The sequence below is a fragment of the Melospiza georgiana genome, chromosome 5 (assembly GCF_028018845.1).
Source record: "Melospiza georgiana isolate bMelGeo1 chromosome 5, bMelGeo1.pri, whole genome shotgun sequence".
In the NCBI taxonomy this organism is placed as follows: Eukaryota; Metazoa; Chordata; class Aves; order Passeriformes; family Passerellidae; genus Melospiza; species Melospiza georgiana.
The window spans coordinates 62,031,057-62,049,414 of record NC_080434.1 but is presented as its reverse complement, the minus strand read 5'-3'; the positions used below and the strand labels follow the sequence as shown (position 1 = coordinate 62,049,414).

At 38.2% G+C, this 18,358-nt stretch overlaps 1 protein-coding gene across 5 annotated transcripts in view; it reads left to right on the top strand.

Moving 5' to 3' along the window:
- KCNIP4 (potassium voltage-gated channel interacting protein 4) overlaps window positions 1-18,358 on the top strand; it is a 390,138-nt gene that overhangs the window by 92,655 nt on the left and 279,125 nt on the right. The window contains exon 1 of one of the 5 annotated variants that reach the window (XM_058024104.1): window positions 10,068-10,314. The exons of the other annotated variants lie outside the window; for them this stretch is intronic. Within the exon in view, the coding sequence (XP_057880087.1) occupies window positions 10,227-10,314 (88 nt within the window). The 5' untranslated portion in view covers window positions 10,068-10,226. Of the gene's footprint in view, window positions 1-10,067; window positions 10,315-18,358 lie in introns of those variants that run through there. 5 annotated transcript variants of the gene reach the window in all.

The window sequence follows — 18,358 nt, the reverse complement described above, 5'->3', positions numbered from 1 at the left end:
TAACTACTTCAGTCATAGCAATGTCTTGCATGATTTAAAGTGAATATTGATTTACTTATTGTCCATGGGCGAGTGTGTACATTTTGTTGACCCGTGTGAACTGTAAGTTCACAATGGGTGAAGTCCTGGGAAATTGTTCTCACACAGCTGAGCAAGGTCAGAAGTTGGCTTTGCTCTTAAATGATGACCATGAGACCAACTCTTGCTGAAAAGTCACAGGCAGGAAAGTAAACTGCAAATAGATTCATACAGTAAGAGAAAGTTTTATGCATGAAATCTTACTATGGACAAGAGGGGGAATATGCTTAACCTGATCCATGTGTTTACAAAGCCATGAACTTATTTTGAGGTTATTTAAAATATTAATAGTGTAAATATAATTTTAAAAATTTTGTTGCAGTAACTTCAACAGCCCATATGGTTCCGAGATATCATAGTGTGGCAATTTAAAGACTAGAGATATTCAGGAAAAATTTAGCTTGCATATCATCCTCCCCTAGATAATATTGTAATCTTCCCTGAGACTGTAGGAAGATTTGAAATAGGCTGTCCTTGTATTGATACTATTCTGCTTTTATAGATCACTTGCAAGGCAGTCACACAAACCACTCATGGCTTTTTCCCCTTGGTGGTTTTTTACCTTGAAAGATGAAATGTTTCAAAGAAGCCAAAGCAATATCTACTAAAATAGTGAGGAAATCCTCTGATTGGTTTCAGATTCATGTTTTGCCTTCAAGAAAAATCAACATGTTAAAACATCTACTACCCATGTATTTTAATCTTTTTTTTTTATTATTCTTTCATTGGGTGGAAAACCAAAGAGATAGGGTATTTAAATGTGACCTATCCAAATTTTCTCTGAAGATGTCATATGAAGGAGTCTAGATAATGATAAGGTAAAATAATGTAAGATAAAATGTGATTATTAAATCAAAAGGAACTTGAGGTTGAGAGTGGAGTTACCTAACAGCAAGGATTGAAAACTGTATGACAGACCATAAATACTTGAACAAAATTGCTAAGGGCATCTTTGCAATTAAGATGCTTATACCTGACAAGTTAGCTGTGTATTGGATATTGAGAGGGATGGTTGGGAGTTTTTGTGGTTTTCCTCCCCCCCTCTCCTCAGTCTCGTTCTTTGGACATAAGATAACTGTAATAGCTTTTTTTTTTCTTCCACTGAAGAGCTTATCTCTTCCATTTTTAATACACTTCCTACAGTAAAGATAGCTGTCCTGTTCTGATGGGAGAAAGTTTGATGTCATAATTTCTGTAATATAAAGTATGATTTCTGTTTGGTGACTGAAGGTCTATATTGAGGCACAGACCAGATGATATGAACAAGGAAATTTCTGCAGGGCTTAAATAGAAGTAGTATTCGTATCCACCATATAAGACCCTATAAAGTCTAAACTTTACCATTGTTCTTCTAGTGTAGAGATGTTTTCTTATTCTAATAATATTTCTTCTCACAGTGAGAGATAAGAGCAGGGGTATTCCTCTGTATCTTTATATTCCTGAGTATCAGTGTTGATTATATAATGTATGTGTGTATTTTATCAAAATTATTATCCTTTGTACTGATCTGTAGAATTTGGAGTCTCATTATCAGCCCTTTACTTATGTTGTTCTAGGCTTCAGAGTCAGATATTTATTTACAGGCAATTGATGAAGTTACTTTTTACTCACCTTGACCATATACAGGCCATTATCATTGTCACTGACTTACAACTTTATAGTAGCTGAGTTCCTAATCAAACTGCTTCACTTCCTTAGGCCATATACAGGTTATATACAGGTTATTGACCATATACAGGTTATTATCATTGTCACTGACTTGTAACTTTATAGTAGCTGAGTTCCTAATCACACTGCTTCACTTCCTTAGGCTCTATAGCTGAAAAACGGTTTTGTTTATGCTTAGAGCCTTTACTTGATCACATCTTAGGGTGTTGTAGCTAGGAGATTGCAATGATTTCATACTCAGTTTCTACAGTTTCCTGAGGTCTCATGCACACCCAACTACCTGCCTTACCACTAAGTAAGTGTTCCTACCTGGGAGCCCAAAATTGTCTTCCACTGATGCCTTTGGGTCACATGTGAGACTGAATTCCCTGGTTGCTCTGTTTTCCTGCTTTTAATCTTGAAGGTTTACTTTGCCTCTTTTCATCACTGGTTCCTAGGGACTGATTTAAAGCGGTGTGAAAAGGGCAGATGAGGGAGGTTTGCCTGAATCCACAGGTAGTTGTGGCCACACTTGTCAGAGAAATGGCCCTATGGTTGCAGAAGAATGTGTCGTAGAAGGTAGGGAAAAAAATGATACTAAATAGATATTGAATAAGGCCTGCAAAATCTACCCACTGGACTCGGATGTTTCCTTTACAGGTGCAGCAATGCTAAATGGGTGTAATACCCTGTGATTCATATCCCTGATGACCATTTCCTGCCTGAAGCAAACAGTGGGTAGCTTCTTCAGGCTTAATCTAATAAAATTATTTTTCCCTTTTTTTTTTTTTATTGCCTGTAATGAAAGTAAGAGTGCAGAGTAGTTTAGAACGGTAGAGTTTTGAGTGCATGTAAACCTTTCTTATTACTCATGAGCAAGTAATGAGTAGTTCAGCTCAGGTTTATCAAACCATAGGTATGATCAGATCAATTCTATGTCTATTTAAAATGGTTTTCCTCTATGTCAGAGTCAAATTTACATATACATGGTGTGACAGCTCATCATCTGTATTATGTGGAAAGATCATCTAGGGGTACTTATTACAATGACAGCTCTTCTGGAAAATCTGGAATGGACTGGTAACTGGTGATATTCCCTACAGAGCATTACTGAAGGATTCCACAGGAATGCTGATAAAGTGTTTTTCTTCTCAATATCTGCAGGACCCTGCCAGGATGGAGAACAGGCCACAGACCTAGCAGTGTGGTAATTAAAATTGCTCTCAACACTGGGACTTCATATTTAATAATTAACAGAATCAAATTTTGGATGAAGGAGAACTCTTGCAAAATTGCTTCAACCAAGATGTGGGCTTTGAAGAAATGTTTGGACTTTGGTATCTCCCTTCTGTCTTTCTCCTCCCTGAGGTAGTAGCTGCAGTATTTTCACTCAAATACATTGCAATTCATGCCAGATTAAGGATGTGAACACTTAAGGATATGTACTTTTCAATCTTAAATTTTTGAGCATTTTAATTAGAGCATCAAGCCATAAGTAACATAAAAGGGGAAAGAAAATACTTGAAAACTATGGGATAGCCCTTGACTTAGAAGAAGAAATCTGGGTTTTGACCATTTATGGGAAGTCCTAGGGACATATAAGTTGCAATAAGTTGCAACAGATAGTTTTTGAAGCTATGAAGTCTACTTTTTTAAAACTATATATATATATATATATAAGTATATATCCATACATAAGTACTTCTATGCAGTGAAAACAAGCTTCCTCAGACTATATTTACTTACTGTCCTAAGCTGTAGTAGTTATTACATTTACAGAATTCTCATGGGTGATTTGGTGCAATGCTTTTTCTATTGTCCTAAGAATGCTGCATACCCAGTATTGTCTGGTTTGCAGTCAATTTCTGATACTTCTCTCTTTCTTCTCTCTTTAACAAGTTAATGTAGGTTTTGGGGTCAAAACACAACCTTTACACTACTTTTATTTTGTATGGACACGATATGGATATGTTTTAGTTATATCAAATCTCAAAGATTTATGGAACTTAGAGACTATTACAGCTATGGTTTCTGTAACAGGAAAGATGATTCCTTCTGGGTTTTTTTGTTCAGATTTCTCTTCCATTAAGTATAGGTATAAGTATGTGCAGAGTCTGATACAATTAAATGAGTTATAAGAACTTTTTTCTCTTGGTGGCAACCCCCAACTTTTCTGTAAATAGAACTAAGATAAGAATCCTAAGCCACCAAAAAAAAAAAAAAAAACAAACCAAACCACCCTCATACACTTGTTATTAGTATGCCTCAATCATTTTTTTTATTTGAGAATGCTCAGAAATAATCTATTTTTAAGTTGAAAGGTAGGACCATACATCCAAAACAGGATCTGTATTATAAGGAAGATAATATTTGAGTTTATTGCTAACACTGCCCTGCAACTTTGCATACAGATATTCAACGTATATGGAACATTAAAAGTTAGTACTCTGGCTTCTGCAGTGAGAATTTTACGGTGCATGCACAGAAGTTAATGTGCAACATGAAACCTGCATTATGCCATTTTATGTTCCAGCAGGTAAATCCCAGTCTTGTTTATTCTCCAGCACAAAGCACGGGCTGGCTGTAGGAGGTCAGGCTGGGAAGTTGCTCATGTTTGACACTGCAGCTTTTGGGAGTGATGAATATTTAATTAGGCCAGTGTGGACCGTGGGGGAGGTTGAGGCAGCTGTAGCTCCTGGTTGACTGTCTGCAGTATCATCTTAGAGTGTTGTGTGAAAATGAATCCTTGGGGTAAGCTTCAAGGACACTGAGTAGGTAAAAAAAGGAATTCTGAGAGCAGCTAGCTCAGGGAAGGTGGGAATAATAGAGACAAATGTTTTAAGTATTTCTGGTATACTGGTCAAAGATTCTGGTGGGCTAAGCCATCATGTTTTATTAGTTTACATAAATGTGTTTTAAATTCAGTTTGAACCTATAGAGTCGGCGACTATAACAGCAATGAAAATAATTTATTTTATGCAGGTATTAGCTATCAGAATAGAGCACATGTATAATTTGTTGATATTATGCAAACAGTGTGAAGTAGCAGTCATTTCTCTGTAGTCCTATTTTAAACACAGCAACAGAGCTGTTTGAAGATATTATTCTTAGCAAGCTTTCAGGAGAAATTAAAGACTAAAAACAAAAGCAGGAAGACTGTATTAATTTTCAGTAGCATAGGCCAGGATAAAGATTTCTTACTATTTTGTCTTCCACATTTAAAAACATTGCATGCAGTTTGGATAAGTACCAGCTGGGCTAATGGGAAGGTTTTAATTCTGCTATGAAGAGTATAAAAAAATTAAAGAAGATAAATAAATCTATATTCATAACCAGGGACACTGGCATTCCCCTCACTCTTTGTCCTGGGCTCTGTGGAAGTTAGTGTTGCTACAAGACAGAACCAGATCATATCCACATCCCATGGAGACATATATTTTCATATGGAATGCATGGAGCAAGAAACAGTTTAATGTTCCTTGTTGTCACTATAATATTCAGGACAGACAACAAAGAAAAATAACCATTTTAATTTAAGTTAATTTAGCTAGCATGTAACTGCTAATCAGTTAGGAAGGGAACATATGCCTGCATCTCTGCTTCCCAGCTCATCTTCTATCATATAGCCATCTCTGGTCTGTGTTAATATCCAAGACTAAATTTGAGCAAATGACGTGCAAGAGCATTTTTGTTGCTATTCACTGGCTGTGGCTAAAAGTGGTAGCTGATATTTTCATGGACATCATGAATAATTTGGAATTACTTCTGCGGTTTCCAGTGACTTGTGTGATGAATGGCTCTCATCTTGCTGTATCCACTTGAATAATGATGGCAAACTTGGGACACCTCAGTGCACAATACTGTCAAGTCAAGAAGCATAAGTCCACAGAAGAGGTATTAAAATAAATACAGCAGGGACTGTGATTTAAGAGGACCCTTACTTTTATGACAGGCAAGGAGCAACTGAAGAGAGATCTGGTGATGGTCATCTACTTGTGGCAGCTGTTTATTATGCTCTATCGTAAACATCTTGCTGTTACCTTGTGCTCTCCCATCTGTTTGTTTCTGCCCATCTGTTATTGCTTGCCATGTGCTTAGGTTGTAAATATCACTGTTGTTTGAAATAAAAAGGTTAATAATCCCTTGATTAAAAAAAAAATCCAGTTATTGATTTCAGTATTTGATTAAGAAAAAAAAGCTCTTACAAGCCTCCGGAGTCAACATCGAGGAAACTCTGTAGAGGTTTTCTGTGCTCCTGGATAACTTCCTGTGGTTACCCTTTCTGATGAGGTTGAAGCATTTAATTGAGTTGATTTTTGTTGTAAGATTTCAATTTGCTTTTAGTCAATAGCAAGGGCTAGTTCAGGAGGAAATTTTGTTTTTTGAAGTCAGAGGATTGTGTGCAAATGAAAGAGGTTTACAAGGCAAATTGCCTGCAAGAAGCCAATCAGCTGTGCTCTGTATATGTCACTTCAGCTTCTGCTGGAGTTTTTATTCCCAGACTAGCAAATTTATATTTGGCATGCACTGTCATCCTTATTCTATGGGTTTCTTCTCATCAAATATTTGTAATGGGTTTTATTTTTCTCTCCCAAAACTCTTATATGTGCTTTTGGCATTTGAGTCTTTGCCATTGTTACTTAATATGAAAAGAGCCACATTTAATTTCTTTTGGAATGTTTTAAGACATGCTTTTTCTATCTTTTTTATTACATCTGTATTTAGTAACCTTTTCTCTCTCAAAACATAACTATAAAGCTAGCTAATTCACCATTTTATACCAGTCTGTTACAGTGGCCAGTTCTGAGACATGCAATGCTTTTGGGTTTTCTAATTTTTTTCTTTTTTGAAAGAAGAGTCATCCACATTATCCCAGCAACCTAAGCAATCTAAAAATAATTGATTTTTTAAAATTATTTTAGAATGTGTTTTCATGTTGCTGTTAATGTATTTCTCTTTTGGTTTTGTTTAGGTTGTTTTTTTATAGTGAAATACTATTCCTACACAGGAATAAGTAAAGCAATACTGATACATACCTGCCAATAATGGCCATCTCTGAACTACAATATTGGTGTAATTTTTTTCTTTCATAGTGTTAGACTAAAGCTTTATCAGTGTGTACCCTCTAAGGATGGTTAGGTTGCACTTCAGTTGACAACAGGTGGGCCTGGGACATTGACCTGTGATGCTGAGACCCTAATTCAAGTTATAAAAATGCATGTGGAATTTCATCTTTGGACTGAACAGAATTTAATTTCTTACATTTTTGGTTTTGAATTGCTTTCTTGCCATGGTGACAAAGATTTTTAAGATTTGTCTTGTAGCTTTGTGTAAAAATCCTCACAGGAAGAAAATATTTTATTATTATCAATTAATTTGCCCTGACTGCACTATAGTATGCTTTGTACATTCAGGGAAATGTTTACATTTTGCTTTTAAGCTTGACTGCAGCTGTTGACAGTCTTTCACAAAAACTGCATATGTTTCCTTACTAGTAATTTCATTCTTGCCGAGCTCTTCAAAACAAAATAATTTTTTATTTTATGTTGTTCTAGGAGCCCATGAGCTGGACTTGGTGAAATTATTTGAAAATCCAGTTTATTTTTTACTTTTACTTTTTCCTTCCATTTTTCCCCCTAATGCCTGAAAAGAACTTCTTTTATGTATGCATGTGTTTTATTCTTCCTCTATTTTACTTAAATAGTGTTTTTTCCAAGTACCTGGTTCCAAAGTCAGAATTTCTAGGAACAGATGCAGACTCTTCTGACTATAAGAGGATCTTTTTTCAGAGGGCTTTATGGATTATAAATTATTGGGGATGGACCTAGCTTGTCAATATAAAAGGTATTTTTTTACCTCAGTGCAAAGAGACTGGCTCTGTCTGGTGACCTTAGTGTGTCCTGTCAATTAAAAATGCTTAAAAAGGTACATTGTCAATATATAGAAGTTGATATTATCCAACTGTCTTTCATATTATTTTACTATATTTTTCAAAAGTACCATGGTGGTTATATTATAGTTTTCTAGTCTAACTTTCCTGCCCCCTTTTCTCTAATCTGCTCTCTTGATTTGGGGAAAAAACCCTCTAATCTTAGTCAGTCTTTCCTGCTGACCAGAGAAATATTGGGAGATAGATTTAGATCCAATGCTATCAAAATACTGCACTGATTGTTAAAAAAAAAAATCTTGGTGAAACTAGTCAAAAATCTTTCATGAAATCTTTCTTAGGTGGCAATTACTGTTATTGCTGTGTTGAAAACATACAGGCTTAGGAAACAGTGTCAAACAGTTTCAGAACTGGTACAGCGTTATTGGAGGGGTTTCTTGGGTGGAGGAAGAGCAACACATGGTGTTGGTGATTCATGCTTATGGCTTTAGAAAACCAGCATTTCAATTGTTTCGGCTTCAGTTATTTTCAGCGCCTTATTTTGAAGTAACACTGCCAGTGAAAATTCTATAAAACAATTGGTGATGTCAAAGGATTGAAAAGGTCAAGGACTCCAGCTCAGGACCATTTGCATTGGCCTCTTCAATCTTCTTCTAAAGAATAGACAGAGGCTTGTGCTTTTGGTATCTCTTCAACTCTACCTGTTATTTAAGGAGCTTTCCTTTTGGAGACCACAGGAGTTCAGAAATTTGTAAGGCTCACTGGCATCTCCAGTACCTCAGAATGTGATGGGTTTTGTTGGAGGTTTTTGGGTTTAGGGGTTTTGTTTGTTTGTTGGTTGGTTGGTTGGTTTGTTTGTAGGTTTTTGTGGGAGGTTTTTTGGGTTTGGGGGGTGTTTTTTTGGACGGTTTTCTTTGGTCAAACTGTATTGTGTCTTTTCAGAAAAAACTGTGCCAAGAAATTAGTTCCTGCTTAAGATGAGCGGCTGCAGGAAGTACTGCAAACATGAAATACTGGAATTTGCCCATATCCTTCTCAGACTAATCCCTGTGTTGGAGTAACCTGGGGGCATCTCTGAGCTGTTTCATTTTGGTTCTTTCCATTATCTGTGTAGCTTCACTGACAGCATCACTGACAGCATGCTTGTGTTTCGGATAGCAGACACAGAAACTGTGTCATCTAACTGCAACTTAGATAATGCTTTGATGTATTTGTCTATAATGTATTTATCTCTGCTCACTGCATAATATAGACAATAGCTTGAAGATGTGCATTTGTGTTTATTGTAATTTTTTTAAAGGCATTTGCCAAAATGTTTTATGGTCAGCGCTGTCATAAAATTAGATCAGTTGATGATTTTCTTCTGTTAAGCTTTTCTTTAATGGGTTGTCTTTTCTTTTTTTCTTTTTGTAACTTTATTAGGCATTACATATTGCATCACCCTCTAATGCAATAGAGCTGTTCTCTATGAGGGAAGTACTCCAAGGAAAATGAAAACATATTCCTTGGGTTCTGTGGTCATGGATGTAGACTACAGCAGATAATTTTTATTAATAAGAAATACTTCTCAGCAAGTTGGAAAACAATGAATCTATACTGGAATAGTAAGGAGTACAGGTAGCTTCCTGATGAGACTTGGAGACATTCTAACCACAGAACGCTAACCGTGCCAGAGCCCGTTTCCCAGCTGCCGCAGGTCAGGGGGCTGGGAAGCAGGGGCAGCTCCCCGCACAGAGATACCTGCGGGGTTTCTGCTTCCTTCTTCCCGCTGTACAGGTGTGCAGTGCCCTGGCGTTTGCATCACCTTCGAGCAGCCTGCGGGGCCGAGGCCGACGTGCAGAGAGAGCGCAGGTGAGGGAGCCCCGTCCGCGCACACCTCGGACACCCTCCCGCCGGTCAGGCACGGCCAGCACCGGCCCCTCGGCCCGGGCGGGGCTCGGCTCTGCCCTCGGCGGGGCTCTGCCCTCGGCGGGGCTCTGGGCTCTGCCCTCGGCCCAGCACGGCGGGAAGGGAGCGGTGCCGTGCCCCGGCCGGCTCCCACTGCCCGCCCGCTGCTCGCGGGAGGAGCGCAGAGCGGAGCGGCTCCCGGGGGCGGTGCCGTGCCGTGCCGTGCCGTGCCGTGCCGTGCCGTGCCGTGCCGTGCCGTGCTCTGCTGCCTGCGTGGGGCGGGCACCGGCACCGCCCCGCCCGTCGGGCTGCGCGCCCGCGGAGCCACCCGCGGCCAGCGCCTGCCGCGGGTCCGGCCGCGGCGGGGGCGCCGGTGGCCGCGCCAGTGCCTGCGCCGAGCCGAGCCGTGCCGAGCCGAGCCGAGCCGAGCCGAGCCGAGCCGTGCCGTGCCCTGCCCAGCCGAGCCGTGCCGTGTCCTGCCCAGCCGAGCCGAGCCGAGCCGTGCCGCACCGCGCTGTGCCGTGGCAGCGCCCGCTGCACGCACCGCCGGCCGCCGCGGGCTCCCTTGCGCAGCCACCCGGGGTAGATCGGCGGAGTTTGCTCGGCCGTGAGGAGGCGGCGAGGCCGTGCGAGGCTCTGGACGGCCCCAGAAGTTTGCTGGCAGAAAGTGTTCCCTGTATTGGCAAAGTCGTCAGGCTCTCCTCAGAGGAATACCCCGTTGCCTAAGATGAGTGGCTGTAGGAAGCGGTGTAAGCGGGAAATAATGAAATTTGCCCAGTACCTTCTCAGGCTAATCACAGGTTCTCTTCACACAGGTAATGACTGTTTTTCTCTGTAGTCGAGCTGTTCAGCATGATAACGAGAGAATTGCCTAAGGATAATACAGCGTTGTCATTGTTTTATATTATCATTCCTTTCATCTTATAAATAATAATAAAAGAAGATCTGTGAACTACTTTGTGGCTGAGCATAATGAGAACAGAGCAGAATCTGATGTTACAGTGTTTAGACAGTCTGACATTCTCTAAGCCTTTACACACACGAACCCAAATTGGGATGTGAGTGTACATGGTTCCACCTGTCCACCTGTATGTGTTAGCAGTACTGCAGGGAAGACACATTGCTCATAAAGGATGAATCTTATGATTCTTATTTTCACTGTTTCTTGGACTGATATTCTTTGACAAGCACACTACATTCTCTTTGTCGGAGGCTTGGTTTTTCTTATCTAAAGATGTAAATCAGCTGCAATCTGTCGATGGGATGTTGTGGTATCTTGTAGGAAATTGTGAATAGCACTTGTGCTTTGCCCTTAAGGAATTTGAAACATAGTGGTTGTCAGCTTTCCTTAGGTAATTTTTTTTCTGTAACCTTGGACAAAGTGTGCATTACCAGGGAACGTTTCTAAGCTAGACTGAGCAGATGCTGTAGCTTTCTTATCACTTTGGAAAAATACTTTTCTCAAAATTCAGCATTTTCTGTAGCTGTTCTCAACAGCTGACAAATATGATAACTTACATGATGTCATTCTGTATTTATAAAATATAATTGTGCTTCTTTCTATACTTCAGTTACTTTTTTTTCCCTTGCAGAGTTGCAAGTCCAGCGTCAGCAGATAATATCCAATTATGCTACCACGATTGTTGAGAATTAAAAGCCATTTATTTAAAGTCATCTGAAAGTTTCAGCTGGTTATTTTAATTTATTTGGTGGTGGTGGTGGTGTGTTGGGTATTTGTGTTTTTTGTTTTGGCACTGGTGAAAAGATTTGAGAGCGAAATTGACTCTTCAGCAATAACTGGAAGAATTGATGCATGCAATTAATCAGATTTGGAATTACAATGCTGTAAAAGTCATAGCACAAACAATGACAATACATACTTCATAGGATGCTTGCAACTTTTGGAAATCTGACACAGCTTTTTTAATAACTTTTGAGTGTCTGGTAACAGAATTTCCCTGCCTTTATTTTCTCTATCATTCCTAGTCTATCGTAGTTTCTCTGTTGTGAACTGCATCAATTCACATTTTTCTGAAAACACTGGCTTCTTGCTCCTGTGGGTTGCTATGGAAATTAAATAATATATGATGCAAGAAGAGAGATGTGTTAGAAATTCATAGCAATACTCTTTTCACAAAGTCATCCGAGCTTTTCCTTTCCTATCTAGTGAATGATGCACACACTACTCTATTTTTCAGATTGACATTTGTGCTGCAACCTTTCTGAGCTCACAATTCAAAACCATTTCCAAGACTTGCTGTGGATACTGATTCATATGCTATCACTAAAAGAAGTTATTTTTTTTTACAAATAAGCAGCATGTATTCAATGACAAAAAGCCAAGTGCAGTGGCCTCAGATGTGTTTCCTTAAAGGCAGGCAAGCAAGCAAGCAAAAAATCCCCACTCTTAGGAAGAGCTGAGATTCTTCTAAGGAGATTTTCAGTTTGTTTTTACTACAGGTAATGGTATCTTACTACTCTTATTAAGTTAATAGACTTCATCATGTTCAAATGATGTGGCAAATGAGATCAGGATAATGTGATAATACCTGAAATGCCAAGGGAGGTAGAGCTCCACTGTTAAGCTCTTGCATAGCTCAGTCCTACTCAGTAACCTCAACTGTTGCAAACCAGTTGCTGTTCAGCCTAAGAATCTAATGCATAATTTATTCTGTTGATAATTAATGAAGATGAATGAGAAAGCCTTGTTGAAAGTGTTAGAAAGTTATACTTTGTATATTAAAGGTACTGCTGTTTCTGTCTTGAGCATTCAAAAGTTTAGGATAGGTATCAGAAACAAGGTGTGCTTTTTTGACTTCTTAGAAGCAGGCAATCTCCTCACCCAAGTGGCCAATTAGTTTCAAAGTGTAAGTGTTTACTAAGAACCACAATGGTAAATGTAATTTAATTTATATGTTGATGGCTTCTAGTTTCTTTTTCAGTTGTTCCTTAATAATTAAATTATACTTAATAGTTTGGATCTACACTTTCTTGAAAATACTTGAACTGAGTCTAATCCATCCCTTCTTCCTGTATGGGTAGGCATGTTGAATATATACTTACTCTACACATCTGTACAAGCTGTGCTGCAGCTGGTGTGATTACATTGATCAGAAAACAAAACAAAGCAATATGGGAGGGAGACTGGGTTTACTGGCTAAGGGGCCTGGCTAAGGAGTCACTGTTGATTACTGGTTCCATAGCTTGTGTTTCATAACCTTTTATAGCACTACAGACCTGTTCTGTGGTGAATCTAAATGTTTAAAATAAAAATGGTCTCATATAGCTGTCTGTAATAATACATAAGCATGACTTGTACTTCATAGTCCACTCAGCTGGAACCAATATTAATGAAACTACCCCGTGCTTGAAGGTAAATGCTGTATAAATCTTTACAATGGGTTTTAAGTGGCACTCTCTGCATGAATACATCCAGATCTCTCTCAGATTTTTTTTGTACATCAAGTCACTATGATTGATAGCAAAATGTCGTGAAAATAAATAGTCTTTGTTTACAAAGTTTGCAATTTCCCATGATATATGTTATATAGTAAGTTGATATGTTTCCACAAGTTGAAGATGGCATTGAAGATGGCAAACCAAATATCATACCAATCCCTACTTTGCTGTCTCCCACCTCTTGACTTGCAAGCACCTGGTCTTTGGAACACTGTCATAAAATCTTGGCACTACTCTTGAGAATGTTTTAGTTTTTGGATGTAACATGGATTTGTATATTATAAATAACAAAATTAATCATTTTGAGATCAAGAAGTAGGTCATATTGTTTTAAAATGGAGGAAAAGTGATTCCAGAGCAATGGCTATGAAATTTTTCTTAACCATCACAACTGATGAAAGATTAAAGAGATGATAGTACCAAAACCGTCATTGAATTCAAGTGGTAGATTTTCACAATTACATCCCTTTCAGGCATGTTTTTATTAAATGTCTGATATGACCTGTAGGAGGCCAGGTTTTACAGGACAGGTTCAAATTCCCAGTTAGCATATATGTATGCAGGCAATGAAGTAGAGAACAACCCTGGCTGTGAAATTGTACTCTCTCCAACAAACTGAAGTCATCTCACTCTTCTAGGCTTTGGTAGATTAGGTTAGGGACTGATGTGGGGGTTTTTGACTTCTTTAGATTTTCTGGATATTTTGTTTCTTTGTTTTTGAATCTCAAGGTTGATGAAATTGGTGTAAAGTAGAATTTATCAAAAGCTTCATATTTTCCTTAGGTAAAAAAAAAGCAAACCAATTAGTGAATGCAGGTTGTACTTTCTGATGGCATGTTCTTTGATAAAACAGATTTCCAAAGGTAGTCTTTAGTCCTTCATTTTGCCTTTTTTTTGCACAGAAATGTTTTCTGGCCTGCTGCCAAGAGGAATATATCATCTGAGCATAGCTCTGAAGCTGTGGGAGGCCTCACAACTGTAGTCCTCTGACTGTCCTATTTCATGTACTCATCACTGCCAAAAGTCTGAGAGTGTTTAGGACAGTAGATTATTCTGAATTCCTTCATGGGATACTCCTTGGTAAATCCAAGAGGAATCACCTTTTTTGAATGCTGGTGGTCCCTTGACTTCTATGGTACATAATAAGTAGAATAAATTAAAAGACAAAAATAATGCAAAATATCAAAATAATCTTCAAAAATATGAGACAAAGAGAGCAGATAAAAAGGCTGTTCCCCTTTTTATGCAATCAGGATATAACATAAAATTATTTTAAAAGTACCTTTTATCTTGAAGATGTTATGGAAAACCTAAAATGTCAACATCCATAGGAAAACAGGTTGAATGTGTTTCCAAATGCCTTTTTTGTTGCTGAAATATTTCTTTTTTCTTTTTTCTTTTTTTTTTTTAATACCAAATCAGTATTATTCATGAACCTAATTAGTCTTTTTCATTTATTTTTAATAGGAAAGAATTCCAGATTCAAGATCGGAATCTCTTGGCTGTTGCCTATGAGGTAGTTTGAACCTCTGGGGTTTCAGAAACCTTTCCTATACAGAGGTGCAGTGTTCTCTCTGTAGATAATTTCACAAGTTCCAATGTGCAAGAGTGAAATATTTGCCACATCCTGTTTTGGAAAAGAAGTCTCATTAATTTAAAATAAACTACTCCAGATTTCACTTGAAATTCTGCATTGTACTTTATGCTTGCTCAGTTTTCTGATTAGGACTGGCAACTTTTGCAGGTGCTGTCTTGGTATTCATCTCCCTCTGAGAGAAATTCCTTCAGTGGAAGGGTGTGGTGGATACAAAATGGGATATCCCACGGGTTACAGTGGGAATTCGAGTAGGTTTCATTCACTACCTGACAGAGTTGTTTGAGTATAAAATATCAGACTTTGAAAGAAAATACCTGAAAAAATACCATCCAACCAACCAAAATTTTGTTGTTGTCATTGTTAGCTCTTGTTAAATATATTAGGTGAATTTTGCCCGAGTCCTCCTGTAATGTTTCTCGGATTTTTCATTTATTGCATTGTTGAGTACCTGGCTTTTGAAATCACTTTTATATTATGCTATTCCTCTATGTATTATCACTCCAATAGGCATTTTATTTAGAATAGGCTGTAGTACAGACAGTGCTCTGAGACAAAAGACCAAGATGTATTGAGTTTAGTTGCAGGCAATGTGAAATATATTCTGGGAAACGCTGAGAATGCCTTAACTTAATGTACCTGAAATGTGTTCTGCTTCAAATTGGAAAAAATTAAAAATATCTGGTTTGTTCCCTCAAAAAATCAATCCTGCCTATATGCCTCTCACGTGCTGCAGATTTACTGTGAACTTCCAGCAATTTTGTAGAAAACTTCTCAGATTTCAAGTAGTATAATTTGTTACAAAATGTGTTATAATAAATTACATTTAAACACTCAAAAATTATAAATTTTTCCCTCGTCAGAAATAGGTCTATATAGACTGCCTTTGCTCTTCCTGATTTGCAATTCAGTGTTGTGCAAAATGTTTCAGCTTCAAGTTCTATAATCCTGCATATTTGAGATAGACTGAACTTCACAGATGCACGAAGCAGTAGTGGATACCTTGAAGTGGGGCATCTAAAGGCAATGCCCTTATCTTTAAACACATCCTCCTGAATATTTTTGAATATTTGACTCAAATGTCCCATGTTTTTCAGGCATTAACATAATATAACCTATATAAAGAAGATTTTTTTCCAGATCGTTCCAAAAGAGCCCTCACTGAAGTCTTAAGGCTTCTTATGGTGTGCTAATTGGAAAAGGACCAAGTTAGCATTATGCATACCATTTCTGTTGAAAAAATTGAGGTTTTACTCTCTCATTCCATGTCTGAATCTTAATTAAAACGAAAGATACAGTTCATCTTCTCTTGCAAATGATACATTGGAAAGCATCCTGTAGTCATCATTAAAGGTCTCCCCTTTGGAAGTTCTGCTTTCTGTACTGTTCTTGTAAGAGTCCAAACTACCAATGCCATTTATAAATATAGTATTAAAAATTCATCTCCACATAAGGCACTGCCCTGGATAATATGCTTAACACTACTCTTAAAGGAACTTTTAAAAAGTTACCAAATCCTGCAGACAAAATGTTGGGAAATGGCAGCATTTGGACTGTCTCAGCCCTGTACAATATAATGCAGTTCTTCACTGTGTGTGTACTTTTCATTTAACCGTTGCACAGGGTAGCTGGGAGTATAGAAGCAGCAAGGAGAATGATATATTTAGATTAGAAATTGGGGTGCAAACTGAAATAAATGCAGTCTTGGAATGCACAGACTGGTTTTTTAGTTGTTATGTTTTTGTTCCTTTTATAAGGACTTTCTACTGCAGACAGACATTGTACAATGATTTTCAAAGACACTAAAATGACAGGTAAAATTCAGTGTGAGCTAAAATGAGGTGGTACATGCTGGACAAAATGAGCTTTATGTCTGAATGGATGGGCAGTGAGCTTACTGCTGGCCAGGAATGAAACCCTGAAAAAACAGGGGCTGAAAAACCTGTGAAATTCCTTACTAAAGGTTGTTGTTAGTGCAAAAAGTTCTGCATGAGTCCAGAGGGACCAGCTGGGTAAAGAGTTGGAAAACAAACCTGTTGGGAGACTCTGTCTAGATTAAACATGTAAGAATTTCCCTGAGATGAAAGTAGTCCATGGCTATGAAAGTGTTAGGGGAAAATGTTCTAAGTGCTTTTTCTATTTCTCATTTTCACTGGGCATACACTGACAGCTGTTGGTGAAGACAGGATATTGAGCTAGACGGATCCTTAGTCTAAACCAATACAGTAGTTCCTCTGTTTTTATATAGCTAACCTGCATTCAAAAAAGGTAATTCCTGGATTTACCAAGGAGCAGCCCTTGAAAGAGTTCAGAATAATCTGCTGTCCTGAGCAGTCTCAGACTTCTGGCAGTGATGGGCACAGGAAATAGGACAGGCAGAGGAGTACAGTTGGAGGTCTCCCACACCTGTGCTCAGATGATATATTCCTGTTGGCAGTAGGCCAGGAAACGTTTCTATGCAAAAAGAAAAAAAAAGAAAAACACCAAACCCCCCCCCAAAAAAAAAAAAAAAAAAAAAACCAACCAAAAAAAACCCAAAAAAAACCCCCAAAAATCAAAAAAGCAAAAAATTAAGGACGAGAGACTTCCTGTGATTATCTGTTTCATCCAAGAACATGCTATCAGAAAGCACAACCTGCATTCACTAATTGGTAAGGTTTGTTTTTTTTTTTTGCCTAAGAAGAATATGAAGCCTTTGATAAATGCTACTTTGCACCAGTTTCATCAGTCTTGAGATTTAAAAACAAACAAAAACCCAATCACAAAAGTCAAAATAAACTTCTCTGGGGTTAGGATGTTTTCACTGTTTCAATCAGCAGCTGTAATCCTGCCTCTTTTTGCTCTCAACTAAGTGATTTCACCTGAGCACCTTACTGCAACTGCTGGAAGTTTAAAGCAGATCATTTAAATGAATATTAAGTCAACTGAAATAGTTTTTCAGACTGTGTTTTTACAGATTACTAGTAAGAACTAATTCATGTTTTGTTTTTTTTAATATCTTGTGTTTGCTAGGCTTCACATATTGAGTAGCCTTAGGCTAAGTTCTATGAACTAGTCCATAGGAAAGTGTATGTGGAGATACTATTTTTTTCCCTGTAGCATTAAATACCCTGAAAAGGGATTAGAAACTCTAATGATGTGAATAAAAATGAGTATCACTCCAAAGCATGGGCTAGCTATGGAAGATGGGTGCATCCTATCAGTACTGGTGTCAATTGCTGATCATTCTAATGGAGGTTTTAAACCCCAGTATTTTTGGACCTGTTTCATAGTTTTATCCGTGGCAGTTAAGGGAGAGATGCAAGGTGGGAATAAAAATGAGAAACCATGTGAATCTAATTCACCCAAATAGGATAATGTATATATGTACATTTAGTAACTTTCAGTAATAATGTGTATTTTAACTTTATTTTCATGCATGTCCACATCTTCCAAAATGGGATAACCACATGTTCATACTTAACAGTCCGCAAGGGCTATCTTAAGTCTGAGCCTGTATTAGCAGAAAATATTTTCTTCATATGTTTAATATTTGAATTCTGTAAGGACATTAGAGATAGACAATGGCCAGTTCAATGCCATGTTTGGATATGAAGTTAATGGCCAAGCTGGAAAATAGCAGTGGTATGCTGGCTTGGAAATACTGGGCACTGAGCTACCTGCTAACAGCACTTCAGTCTGTAACTGGTAATTCTGTGTGACTGGCTCTGATACAGCCAAACAGAAACAGTAGAAGTGATAAAACCCAAACCTGCTGTGTGGCTGGTGAATGCCAATCTTATATCCCATTGCACTGGCAGTCACCT